This window comes from Scyliorhinus torazame, chromosome 9 (genome assembly GCF_047496885.1).
Source record: "Scyliorhinus torazame isolate Kashiwa2021f chromosome 9, sScyTor2.1, whole genome shotgun sequence".
Lineage (NCBI taxonomy): Eukaryota > Metazoa > Chordata > Chondrichthyes > Carcharhiniformes > Scyliorhinidae > Scyliorhinus > Scyliorhinus torazame.
In genome coordinates this window covers 106738886-106752496 of record NC_092715.1, presented here as the reverse complement: position 1 = coordinate 106752496, position 13611 = coordinate 106738886, and the positions used below count along the sequence as shown (strand labels likewise).

Sequence of the window (13611 nt, the reverse complement as noted above, 5' to 3'; positions counted from 1 at the left end):
CCCCACGGTAGGCTACTACAGAAAATACAGAAGCATGGGATTCAGGGTGATTTAGCAGTTTGAATCAGAAATTGGCTAGCTGGAAGAAGACAAAGGGTGGTGGTTGATGGGAAATGTTCAGACTGGAGTCCAGTTACTAGTGGTGTACCACAAAGATCTGTTTTGGGGCCACTGCTGTTTGTCATTTTTATAAATGACCTGGAGGAGGGCGTAGGAGGATGGGTGAGTAAATTTGCAGATGACACTAAAGTCGGTGGAGTTGTGGACAGTGCGGAAGGATGTTACAAGTTACAGAGCGACATAGATAAGCTGCAGCGCTGGGCTGAGAGGTGGGAAATGGAGTTTAATGCAGAAAAGTGCGAGGTGATTTATGGTAAGATTCTTGGCAGTGTGGATGAGCAGAGAGATCTCGGTGTCCATATACATAGATCCCTGAAAGTTGCCACCCCGGTTGAGAGGGTTGTTAAGAAGGCGTACGGTGTGTTAGCCTTTATTGGTAAAGGGACTGAGTTTCGGAGCCATGAGGTCATGTTGCAGCTGTACAAAACTCTGGTGTGCCCGCATTTGGAGTATTGCGTGCAATTCAGGTCGCCGCATTATAGGAAGGATGCAGAAGCACTGGAAAGGGTGCAGAAGAGATTCACCAGAATGTTGCCTGGTATGGAGGGAAGATCTTATGAGGAAAGGCTGAGTGACTTGAGGCTGTTTTCGATAGAGAGAAGAAGGTTAAGAGGTGACTTAATTGAGGCACAGAAGATGATCAGAGGATTGGATAGGGTGGACAGTGAGAGCCATTTTCCTTGGATGGTGATGTCTAGCACGAGGGGACATAGCTTTAAATTGAGGGGAGATAGCTGTAGGACAGATGTCAGAGGTAGGTTCTTTACTCAGTGAGTAGTAAGGGCGTGGAATGCCCTGCCTGCAACAGTAGTGGACTCGCCAACACTAAGGGCATTCAAATGGTCATTGGATAGACATATGGACGATAAGGGAATCATGTAGATTGGCGTTAGATTGGTTTCACAGGTCGGCGCAACATCGAGGGCCGAAGGGCCTGTACTGCGCTGTAATGTTCTCTGTTCTATATCTATGATATTAACATTTTGAATGTATTTTCAAACCCTGATTTAATTGTTATTCAAAGTATTATTTATTTTAACAATGTATGGCAGATGTAACCAGTGATTTAATAATACCACTTACTGTGTCTTTACAAGTTTTATTTATGTACAAAGCAAAGTGTTTTACAAAGAACTTACTATGTTGACAATGTCATTTCAAAATAATACTGAAAAACCTGCAAGTGCAAACCTTTGTGACAAGAAAATCTTAATATTCCAGTAAATGGCATGTTAAGTCAAAAATCTTCATTTTAAAGAAGGAACCATAAACAATGAGTGCCTTTTCAATGAGAGATCTAATACTATCAGAAAGCATTGTAATAATGTACTGCATGTGTTTTGGATCTTTAAAAATCAGAAGGCGCAGAACAGATAATTTTCACAATTTGAATTTCTGTCCTGTTTTACCTTTACTGACACAATTATACATAGACAATTTTAGTTTCGACATTGAAGCATTCCTGGAAAAAAAGGTCATTCATTCCTTGTTCTTATTTAATAAGCAGTTTCTTGGGGACCAAATTCACAAAGTTCAATTGTCTACTTTCTCCAAAAGTAATCCCAATTCCCTATTCTGTAAGAAGTTTTACAACCCCAGGATAAAGTCCAACAAGTTTGTTTGGAGTCACTAGCTTTCGGAGAGCAGCTCCTTCATCACATGAGAGTTGTAAGACTTCTTATTGTGCCCATCCCAGTCCAACGCCTGCATCTCCACATCCTGATTCTGTAAAGCAGGCAAGTGGCATTTTCTATTTTTCATTTAAATAATAATCTAGCATCTTTTTGAATTTTGTACTCAATAGTAGTGACCTTCACTTGCAGTAAAGCATTCGACATTCCGATAACATGTTGCATGATTGCCTCTGATTTCCCCTTTTATGTGTTCCAGCTTACATTAAGACCTCTTGTCTTCAGTTGATCGACCAAGAAATATAATCTTAACTAGGTTTACTGTGTCTGTTTCTTTTATCATTTTGAAAAACCTCTAATCAAATGCCACCCCCACGTCTTCTCAGTTCAAAGCTCTGGTTGCTCTATCCACTCCTTGTGACTCAGAATTCTCACCTTCGGCTGAGTAAATCTGCATTGGATTTTCTCCATGGCTATTATATTTGTTCTAGTAGTGAGGAGCCCACTGTGATTGACCATACATTTGTAGTGCCATTATGACACTTTTAATCTACAGTAATATGTATCCCAATGAATATGGTATTTCTGATGGTGTCATTCAATGATATTTCTAAATATACTATCTAACTTGTTATCACGTTGCCTTAGTTCAGTGGAAGCATATTTTCCGAGTGATTTATCTTTCTTACTCAATTTCATTTCTTCTAATGCAGGAAGGATATTCTTCGATTTTTAGACGCAGAGAGAGATATATCAGTAGTGAAGAGCAGCTTGAAGCCAGGGGATGTTATTCATTATGTGCTGGACAGGCGCCGGACCCTCAACATCTCTCGCAATTTACACAGTCTTCTCCCGGACGTGTCCCCTATGAAGAACAAGCGATTCAGCACTTGTGCAGTTGTTGGAAACTCTGGGATTCTCCTGGGCAGTGGATGTGGAAAGGAGATTGACAGTCATGAGTTTGTAATAAGGTAGGACACACTCTATAACAGGAAGTTAACACCTTCGCAGTTAAAAGTGTTTTCTAAAACACAGATGTTTGACCTTATGCATACTACAAGCATTGGGGCTGGCTGTAATTCTTTATGTGTGGTTGGTATTTGAATGGGTTAAAATTGATCCATTGTATAAGAGAGACAAACTCTGTAAACAAAATGTTATTTTTTCCAATGCAATGTTTTCAGTTTTCCCGCTTTGAATTAAATTACGTGGTGTTTCCTTGAAAAAATCTGAGCCAATATGAAAAGAGAATAACGTCTGGTGAAGTGCTTCCTTTCTGGGCTGAAATTACTCGATTGCAGGGCAATGACACAGGCTATTGCAGGTTTCACAGACCGTGCCATGTAGTGGTCTGAAGCAAGTTCACATAGGCTATCGCCTCCATGTTGAGTTCTTGATTTTAACTGCAGTGTTATGGGGAGAGACAGATCTTCAATCCTCATGGGGTTGCGGGTTACAAAGTGGCACAGTAATATGGTTAAGAAAAATAAATCAATGTTTTAAAAAATATTTATAAAATATAAATGTTTATTTATAAAATGGTTCATATACTTCTCTGAGAGTATTACGCTCCGTTTAATTATTCATTTTATGAATAATGGTAGAAACATTGGAAAGTGCTCAATAGGAATGGTAAGGGTGATACCAGCTCTTAAGTCTTTGATTTACACAGAGTAACAAAAGGACATAAATATGTTTCTGTTTCCAAAGGCTAAATTGACGCTTTTGAAATTACAATGGGAAACTGCAGGGTCGATGTGGAAACCCCCCCATCTAATCCGTAGAATAAGAAACAGACATGTTATTACATAAATTTAAAGAGGAATTAATTATAACTGAGTTATTATTTCACACTTGGGGGCAAATTATAACATTTTGTTAATTATAGTGGGAAAAAAGTATGAATTTAAAAAATGAAGTAATGCAAGTAGAAACTACTGGTGAAGTATTTAGCTCTACTGAACTTTGTTCCATCGCCACCTCATCAATAATGTATTAGCAAACATTAGGAAAAGGTAAGTAAACAGCCTATACATTTGCCATTAAGGAATCATAGAGGTTTACAGCATGGAAACAGGCCCTTCAGCCCAACCTCTCCATGCCGTCCAGTTTTTACCACTAAGCTAGTCCCAATTGCCCGCATTTGGCCCATATCCCTCTGTACCCATCTTACCCATATAACTGTCTAAATGCTTTTTTAAAAGTCAAAATTGTACCCTCTACCACTGCCTCTGACAGCTCGTTCCAGACACTCACCACTCTCTGTGAAAAAATTGTCCCTCTGGACCCTTCTGTATCTCTCACCTTAAATATATGCCCTCTAGTTTGAGACTCCCCTACCTTTGGGAAAAGATGTTGACTAGCTACCATAAATATGCCCCTCATTATTTTATAGACCTCTATAAGTTCACCCATAAGCCTCCTCTGCTCCAGGTAAAGAAGTCCCAGTCTATCCAGCTTCTCCTTATAGCTCAAAGCATCAAGTCCCTGTAGCATCCGAATAAATCTTTTCTGCACTCTTTCTACAGTAAGAAGTCTTACAACACCAGATTAAAGTCCAACAGGTTTGTTTCAAGTCACTAGCTTTCGGAGCACTGCTCCTTCCTCAGGTGAATGGAGAGGTAGGTTCCAGAAACATATATATAGACAAAGTCAAAGATGCAAGACGATACTTTGAATGCGTGCATTTGCAGGTAATTAAGTCTTTACAGATCCAGAGAGAGGGGTAATCCCAGGTTAAAGAGATGTGAATTGTCTCAAGCCAGGACAGTTGGTAGGATTTTGCAAGCCCAGGCCAGATGATGGGGGGTGAAGGTAATGCGACATGAATCCCAGGTCCCGGTTGAGGCCGTACTCATGTGTGCGGAACTTGGCTATAAGTTTCCGCTCGGTGATTCTGCATTGCCGTGCGTCCTGGAGGCCGCCTTGGAGAACGCTTACCCGAAGATCAGAGGCTGAATGCCCTTGACTGCTGAAGTGTTCCCCGACTGGAAGGGAACATTCCTTCCTGGCGATTGTTGCGCGATGTCCGTTCATGCATTGTCGCAGAGTCTGCATGGTCTCGACAATGTACCATGCTTCGGGACATCCTTTCCTGCAGCGTATGAGGTAGACAACGTTGGCCGAGTCGCACGAGTATGTACCGCATATCTGGTGGGTGGTGTTCTCATGTGTAATGGTGGTATCCATGTCGATGATCTGGCACGTCTTGCTGAGATTGCCATGGCAGGGTTGTGTGGTGTTGTCACTGTTCTGAAGGCTGGGTAGTTTGCTGCAAACAATGGTTTGTTTGAGGTTGTGCGGTTGTTTGAAGGCAAGTAGTGGGGGTGTGAGGATGACCTTGGCAAGATGTTCGTCTTCATCGATGACGTGTTGAAGGCTGTGAAGAAGATGTCGTAGTTTCTCCACTCCGGGGAAGTACTGGACAACGAAGGGTACTCTGTAGGTTGTGTCCGTGTTTGCCTTCTGAAGAGGTTGGTGCGGTTTTTTGCTGTGGCGCGTTGGAACTGTCAACCGATGAGTCAAGCGCCATATCCCGTTCGTACGAGGGCATCTTTCAGCGTCTGTAGATGTCTGCTGCGCCCCACCTCGTCTGACAAGATCCCAAAAGGGCTACAGATCACAAACCCACCCAAGACGACCTATAACACAGACTACACTGAGAGATTCTGCCGTCGCACCTCTCTCACATTCCTCATCCACCTCATACACCAGCTCTTCAGCAGACGTCGCGACTAAGATAGACTGGAAACCAAGATAGAGTCCATATTCTCAACTTGCGCTCAGGACGCAGCAGACCAGCTGCGGAACACTGCCAAATAGATGAGACAAAAATACTACGCCACCTATATGCACACCAAGAACAGGAAGCTTGAGAAACTCGGCATCACCGCAAGCAGCAACCAAGCCTCCCTTGTAGTGCTATTATCTCCCTCCTATTATGTGGATTCTAGAACTATGCACATTACTCTGAGCTATGGCCTAATCAATGTTCTATACCGTTCCAACATAATCTCCCTCTTAAACTCTATGCCTCGGCTAATAAAGTCAAGTATACCATATGCCTTCTTAACCACTGTGTCTACCTGTCCTGCCATTTTAAGGGACCGGTGTGCATGCACACCAAGGTCCCTCTGATCCTTGGTGCTTCCCAGGGTCCTGCAGTTTACCATGTATTGACATGCCTTGCTTGTCCTGCCCACGTGCATCATCTCACACTTTTCCAGATTAAATTCCATTTGCCACTGATCAGCCCATCTCCTGGCATTGTTAAAGGTCCAGAGGAGGTTCACAAGAATGATCCCTGGAATGAAGAGCTTGTCGTATGAGGAACGGTTGAGGACTCTGTGTCTGTACTCATTGGTGTTTAGAAGGATGATTACATAAGATTACATAGAACATACAGTGCAGAAGGAGGTCATTTGACCTATCAAGTCTGCACCGACCCACTTAAGCTCTCACTTGCACCCTATCCCCTTAACCCAATAACCCCATCTAACCTTTTTGAACAGTAAGGGCAATTTAGCATGTCCAATCCACCTAATTGGCATATCTTTGGACTGTGGGAGGAAACCGGAGCACCCGGAGGAAACCCACGCAGACACGGGGAGAACGTGCAGACTCCGCACAGACAGTGACCCAGCGGGGAATCAAACCAGGGACCCTGGCGCTGTGAAGCCATAGTGCTAACCACTGTGCTACCGTGCTGCCCACAAAGGGGCGATCTTACGGAAACTTACAGGATACTGAGTCCTGGTTAGAGTGGACGTGGAGAGGATGTTTCCACTAGTAGGGAAAACTAGAACCAGAGGGCACAATCTCAGACTAAAGGGACGATCCTTTAAAACAGAGATGAGGAGGAATTTCTTCAGCCAGAGGGTGGTGAATCTGTGGAATTCTTTGCCGCAGAAGACTGTGGGGGCCAAATCACTGAGTGTCTTTAAGACAGAGATAGATAGGTTCTTGATTAATAAGGGGATCAAGGTATATGGGGAGAAGGCAGGAGAATGGGGATGAGAAAAATATCAGTCATGATTGAATGGCGGAGCAGACTTGATGGGCCGAGTGGCCTAATTCTGTTCCTGTGTCTTATGGCCTTTTTGACATGACATTGATAGGGCCAATATTGGTTGGGTAGGATTTTTCTTTCCTTTACCTGTAACACTTTCCATATTATTGGGTAAAGGCCTGTGTTAAAACTATACTGCAATAGCTTGGCTGAAAGCGTGAATAGCTCTGAATCACAGGTTTGCAACACTACAGCTTGGATGTTGTTGGGACCCATAGCGTTAGATTTGTTCTGGCACTCACCCATTTACTGCTATCATCTGGAGTAAATCAAATTAGCAGAGGCAGTGGGGACCTCAGGAGAAGGCTGGGATAGATTATCCACTCAACATTTCCGACTCCAACCGATCACTTCAGGGTTTGCACTTTAGCTGGGCACCATCATCATTGAGAATGAAATGACTCATGGAACCATCTCTTGGCAAAATTCTCCGGTATTAGCGCGATGTCCGCCGACCGGCACCAAAAACGGCGCAAATCAGTCGGGCATCGCGCCGCCCCAAAGGTGCGGAATCCTCTGCATCTTGGGGGGCTGAGCCCCAACCTTGAGGGGCTAGGCCCGCGCCTGACTAATTTCCGCCCCGCCAGCTGGCGGAAAAGGCCTTTGTTGCCCCGCCAGCTGGCGCGGAAATGACATCTCCGGGCGGCGCATGCGCGGGAGCGTTAGCGGCTGCTCACGGCATCCCCGCGCATGCGCTGTGGAGGGAGTCTCTTCCGCCTCCGCCATGGTGGAGACCGTGGCGAAGGCGGAAGGAAAAGAGTGCCCCCAAGGCACAGGCCCGCCCGCGGATCGGTGGGCCCCGATCGCGGGCCAGGCCACCGTGGGAGCACTCCCCGGGCCCAGATCGCCCCGCGCCCCCCCCAGAGGGCCCGCCGGTAAGGTAGGTGGACCCAGAGCCCGCACACGCCGCCTTGTCCCGCCGGTAAGGTAGGTGGTTCAATCCACGCCGGCGGGAGAGGCAACCTAGCAGCGGGACCTCAGCCCATTCGGGCCGGAGAATCGTGGGGGAGGGCCCGCTAACCGGCGCGGCGCGATTCCCGCCCCCGCCGAATCTCCGGTGCCGGAGAATTCGGCAACCGGCGGGGGCGGGATTCACGCCAGCCCCCGGCGATTCTCCGACCCGGTGGGGGGTCGGAGAATCCCGCCCCTTATTCGGAATTGTCCGCTAGTTTTCATGACTTGATGAGGAAGAACTCCATGAATGTGGGATCGCTTAGCTCTGTCTAGAGTCTGTTGCTTCTCCTCAACACATGCTTAACACTTATATTTCCTGTGTTGTGGCTTCATCAAGTTGGCACAACATTTAGCCTTTTGCTGCTCCTGGCGTGATCTCCTACATGTCTCATTGAACTAGTGTTGGTTATCTTGCCTGAGAATAGAAACATGAAAGATTTACAGCACAAGAGGAGGTTGTTCGTTCCATTATGTGCATGTCAGATGAGGAAGAGCTCCCTTGCCTGATCCCACCAACCAGCACTTGGCCCATTGCTCTGTCAGCACCTCATGTACTTATCCAACCACTATTTAATGTAATGAATGTTTCTGCATCCACCACCCTTCAGGCAGTGAGTTCTTGTCTTCCACACAGTGCTGGATGAAAAAATTACTCATCAACTCACTTCTAATTCTTCTGGCGAAAACTTTAAATCTCTTCCCTTGAGTGTTGTCTTCTCTTCTCATAGAAAAGGTTCTTCCTTTTAGTAGCCTCGAGGGAGATTTCATAGAGTGTATCAGGGATTGTTTTTTGGAGCAATATGTTATGGAGCAAACCAGGGAGCAGGGTAGTTTAGATTTAGTATTATGTAACAAAGAAGGCTTGGTAAATAGTCTTGTCGTTCAGGATCCTCTTGGAACGAGTGAACGCAACATGCCAGAATTTCAAATTCAGATTGAGCGAGAGAAGACAGAGTGCCATACTACAGTTTTAACATTGGGCAGAAGTAATTATACAGGCCTGAGGAAAGTGTTGGCCAAGTAGACTGGGTGGGACAGTTGAGGAACAATGGTGGATGTTCAGGGAGATATTAAATACCACTCAATCAAAGTATATTCCTGAGAGGAAGCGGAATTGTAAAAGGGGAAAAAAACGTTCCATGGCTAAACAAGGAAGTCAAGGAAGGAATCAAGGCAAAAGCTAGTGGTAAGCTGGAGGGTCGGGAGAATTTTAAGGTCCAGCAAATGGCTAATAGAAATAAAATCAAAAGAGCTAAGATGAATTACAAAAGGAAACTCGCAGAAAACATAAACACTGATACCAAAAGCTTATGTAAGTATATGAAAATGAAATGAAAGTAGCTTAATGTCACAAGTAGGCTTCAAATTAAGTTACTGTGAAAAGCCCCTAGTATAAAGAGAAACTGAATAGCTAAAGTAAATGTTGGCCTTTTAGTGGACGATACTGGTGAGCTAATAATAGGCAACATAGAGATGGCAGAGGCACTGAGCCAATATTTTGCCTGTCTTCACGGTAGAAGATGATAAACATTTTCCAAAAACTGCAGTTAATGCAAAGGAAATTGGTGCAATAGCCATCACTAGGGAGACGGTATTGAGTAAACTGATGGGATTAAGGGCATATAAATCTCCAAGATCAGATGGCCTGCACCCTCAGTATTAAGGGAGATGGCAGCCAAGATTGTGGATACATTGGTTATGATATTTCAGAATTCCCTGGATTCTGGAAGGGCCCCGGTGGATTGGAAACATGCCAATGTGACGCGGCTATTCAAAAAGGGAGAGGGGCAAAAATGAGGAAACTATAGACTGGTTAGCTTGACCTCTGGACATCAGGAAAGACAAAGCTCAATCCACCATTGTCAGCATGGTTGTATGAGGGGTAAGTCATGCTCGACAAACTTGCTTAATTCCTTTGAGGACGTAACCAGCAAGATGGATAATGGGGAACCTGTAGATGTGGTATATCTAGACTTTCAGAAGGTGCCGCATAAAAGACTGATTCAGAAGATGAAATCACAGGGGATTGCGGGTAGAGTACCGGATTGTATTGAGAATTGGCTGACTGACATAAATCAGAGGGTCAGGATAAATAGGTCCTTCTCTGGCTGGCGAACTGTAACTAGTGTGGTGCCACAGGGATCAGTCCTTGGACCTCAACTGTTTACAATTTATATGAATTTTCTGCAAGCAGGGACAGAATCTAATATAGGAAAATTTGTGGATGATATTAAAATAGTGTGGGGAAGCAGGCAGTGAAGAGGAGATAAAGATTTTATAGTTGGATATAAATAGGCTAGGAGATTGGGCCAAAATTTGGCAGATGGAGTTTAATGTAAATGTTGCTCTTTTATCTTTAGTAATAATAACCATAAGACGCGAGTATGATTCATATATTGGACAAATAACCACTCAACCAGTATATTAGTTCAATTATTGTTTATTATTAAACATAGGCTTGGTTCTATGTGTAATAATTTACACGCGGCTACGCATTAAAATATACCTAACCGCTTAAATGACCTTTACTTAACTTTCATGTGACCGGCTCTGTGCAGGTTAGACAAGGCCTTTATCTGAATCCCCACGTGAGGCGGCTGGAAATCGTCAGGTACATCGAGGCTGTGGCTCGTCCTTCAGGTAGCAATCGCAGGTCCTTGAACTTGGCTGGTCGATGTGCTGCAGTTGGTGAGGCAGAGGCCAGTCCCAAAAGAGACAGACAGGTCACGCAGTTCTTCTTATCCTCCGATCTTTTGCGCTCTTTTGGGCGGTTCCAACTCGGGATCCAGTGGATCGATAGGATTTCGATCACCCTAATCGATTCTGGCCAATTAGGGGCGGGTACCTCGATGGCTGGGAGGGTCCTAGTTGTTATTGTCCAAGGCACGTTGGTGCCCCCGAGTCTGTTACTGCTGCTATGTTTCAATCTGTGTCCCATTGTCCTGGGGAAATCGGTGATTGACCTTTAGCAGGTGCAAGTTTCTGTGTAGGTCTGGTTTCCTCTGCACAATACACAGGGGCTGTGTATCGTCTGTGTCCCAACCTGACCACAGTTCCCATTGTCCTTTGCGGGCAGCCATTTTAGATGGCCACATAGATAAGTGTGAGGTTTTGCATTTTAGCTGAAGAAATAGAAATGCGAATTATTATCTAAATGGAAAACAGATACAAGATGCGTCTGGGCCGAGGGATCTAGGTGTCTTTGTTCATGAATTGCAGAAAGTCAGTATGCAGGTACAGCATGTAATTAAAAAGGCAAATGGAATGTTAATATTTATTACAAAAGGACTGGAGTATAAAAGTAGAGAAGTATTGTTGCAATTGTATAGGGTGATAGTGAGACCACATCTGGAGTATTATGTCCAGTTTTGATCTCCTTATTTGAGGAAGGATGTGGTGGCATTGGAGGCAGTTCAGAGGAGGTTCACCAGATTGATTTTGGGATGAAAGAGTTAAAGTATGAGGAAAGGTTAAACAGTTTGGACTTATACTCGCTGGAGTTTAGAAGATAGAGAGGGGATCTGATCGAGTTGTATAAAATACTAAATGGTATTGATAAAGTAAACATAGACCAAATGTTCTCCCTTGTGGGGAAATCTAGAACAAGAGGTCCCGGATATAGGTTGAGAGGTGGTAGATTTAGAACTGAGATGAGGAAGAACCACTTCTCACAGAGGGTGGTAAATTTGTGGAACTTGCGGTGGAATCTGAGTCATTAAATGTTTTCAAGAAAGCGATAGATATATTTTTGATTAAAAAATGGGTTAAAGGGAGATGGGGAACAGGTGGGGAGGTGGATTTGCGACCAGGAAGAGATCAGCCATGATCTCATTGAATGGTGGAGCAAGCTCAAAGGGCTGAATTGCCTACTTCTTTCTACTCCTAATTCCTATGTTCCCATAGCCAGAGAGGCCGGCCCGCCGATTGGCGGGCCCCGATCGTGGGCCAGGCCACATCGGAGGCCCCTCCGGGTTCGGACCCCCCCTCGCCCCCCCTCAGGCCGCCACCCGACCGTTCCACACCAAGGACCCGCCGGCCCAGAGCAGGTTAGAATGGCGCCGGCGGGACTTGGCTCTTTTAGAACATAGAACAGTACAGCACAGAACAGGCCCTTCGGCCCTCGATGTTGTGCCGAGCATTGTCCGAAACCAAGACCAAGCTATCCCACTCCCTGTCATTCTTGTGTGCTCCATGTACCTATCCAATAACTGCTTGAAAGTTCCTAAAGTGTCCGACTCCACTATCACAACAGGCAGTCCATTCCACACCCTAACCACTCTCTGAGTAAAGAACCTACCTCGGACATCCCTCCTATATCTCCCACCCTGAACCTTACAGTTATGCCCCCTTGTAACAGCTACATGCACCTTTCCTCATAAGACCTATCCTGCAAACCAGGCAGCATCCTGGTAAATCCCCTTTGTACCCTTTCCAATGCTTCCACATCCTTCCTATAGTGAGGTGACCAGAACTGCACACAATACTCCAAATGTGGTCTCACCAGGGTCATGTACAGTTGCAGCATAACCCCGCGGCTCTTAAACTCAAGGCCCCTGCTAATAAACGCAAACACACTATAGGCCTTCTTCACGGCTCTATCCACTTGAGTGGCAACCTTCAGAGATCTGTGGACATGAACCCCAAGATCTCTCTGTTCCTCCACATTCCTCAGAATCCTGCCGTTGACCCTGTAATCTGCATTCAAATTGTTTTCTTCCAAAATGAATCACCTCGCACTTATCAGGGTTAAACTCCATCTGCCATTTTTCAGCCCAGCTCTGCATCCTATCAATGTCTCTTTGCAGCCTACAACATCCCTCCACCTCATCCACTACTCCACCAATCTTGGTGTCATCAGCAAATTTACTGACCCACCCTTCAGCCCCCTCCTCCAAGTCATTGATAAAAATCACAAATAGCAGAGGGTTCGGAGGAATGTGGAGGAACAGAGAGATCTTGGGGTTCATGTCCACTGACCCCTGTGGTACACCGCTGGTAACTGGTCTCCAGTCTGAAAAATTTTCATCCACCACCACCTTCTGTCTTCTATGTGATAGCCAGTTACTTATCCAATTGGCCAAATTTCCCTCTATCCCACACCTCCTTACTGTCTTCATAAGCCGACCATGGGAAACCTTATCAAACGCCTTACTAAAATCCATGTATACGACATCAACTGCTCTACCTTCATCTACACACTTACTTACATCCTCAAAGAATTCAATCAAATTTGTGAGGCAAGACTTACCCTTCACGAATCTGTGTTGACTATCCCGGATTAAGCTGCATCTTTCCAAATAGTCATAGATCCTACCCTTCAGGACCTTTTCCATTAACTTACCGACCACCGAAGTAAGACTAACCGGCCTATAATTTTTCCCTTCCTTGAACAGAGGAACAACATTCGCCACTCTCCAGTCCTCTGGCACTATCCCCGTGGACAGTGAGGGCCCAAAGATCAAAGCCCTTGCCTCCCAAAGAATCCTTGGATATATCCCATCTGGCCCAGGGAACTTGTCGATCCTAAGGTTTTTCAAAATTGCTAATACATCCTTCCTCAGAACATCTACCTCCTCCAGCCTACCCACCTGTATCACACTCTCATCCTCAAAAACATGGCCGCTCTCCTTGGTGAACACTGAAGAAAGGTATTCATTCAACGTCTCTCCTATTTCTTCTGACTCCATGCACAAGTTCCCACTACTGTCCTTGACCGGCCCTAACCTCACCCTGGTCATTCTTTAATTTCTTACATAAGAGTAAAAAGCCTTGGGGTTTTCCTTGATCCGACCAGCTAAGGACTTCTCATGCCCCCTCCTAGCTCTCCTAAGCCTTTTT

The 13611-nt window shown here is 45.1% G+C and overlaps 1 protein-coding gene across 3 annotated transcripts in view; it reads left to right on the top strand.

Annotated features, from left to right (window-relative positions):
* Positions 1-13611, top strand: part of LOC140429416 (CMP-N-acetylneuraminate-poly-alpha-2,8-sialyltransferase-like) — a 100942-nt gene that overhangs the window by 9192 nt on the left and 78139 nt on the right. For all 3 annotated transcript variants that reach the window (XR_011949084.1, XM_072516366.1, XM_072516367.1), the window contains exon 3: positions 2465-2722. Coding sequence is in view for 2 of the 3 variants with exons in the window: in XM_072516366.1 (XP_072372467.1) it covers positions 2465-2722 (258 nt within the window). In the remaining variant the exon portion in view is untranslated. The remainder of the gene's footprint in view (positions 1-2464; positions 2723-13611) is intronic.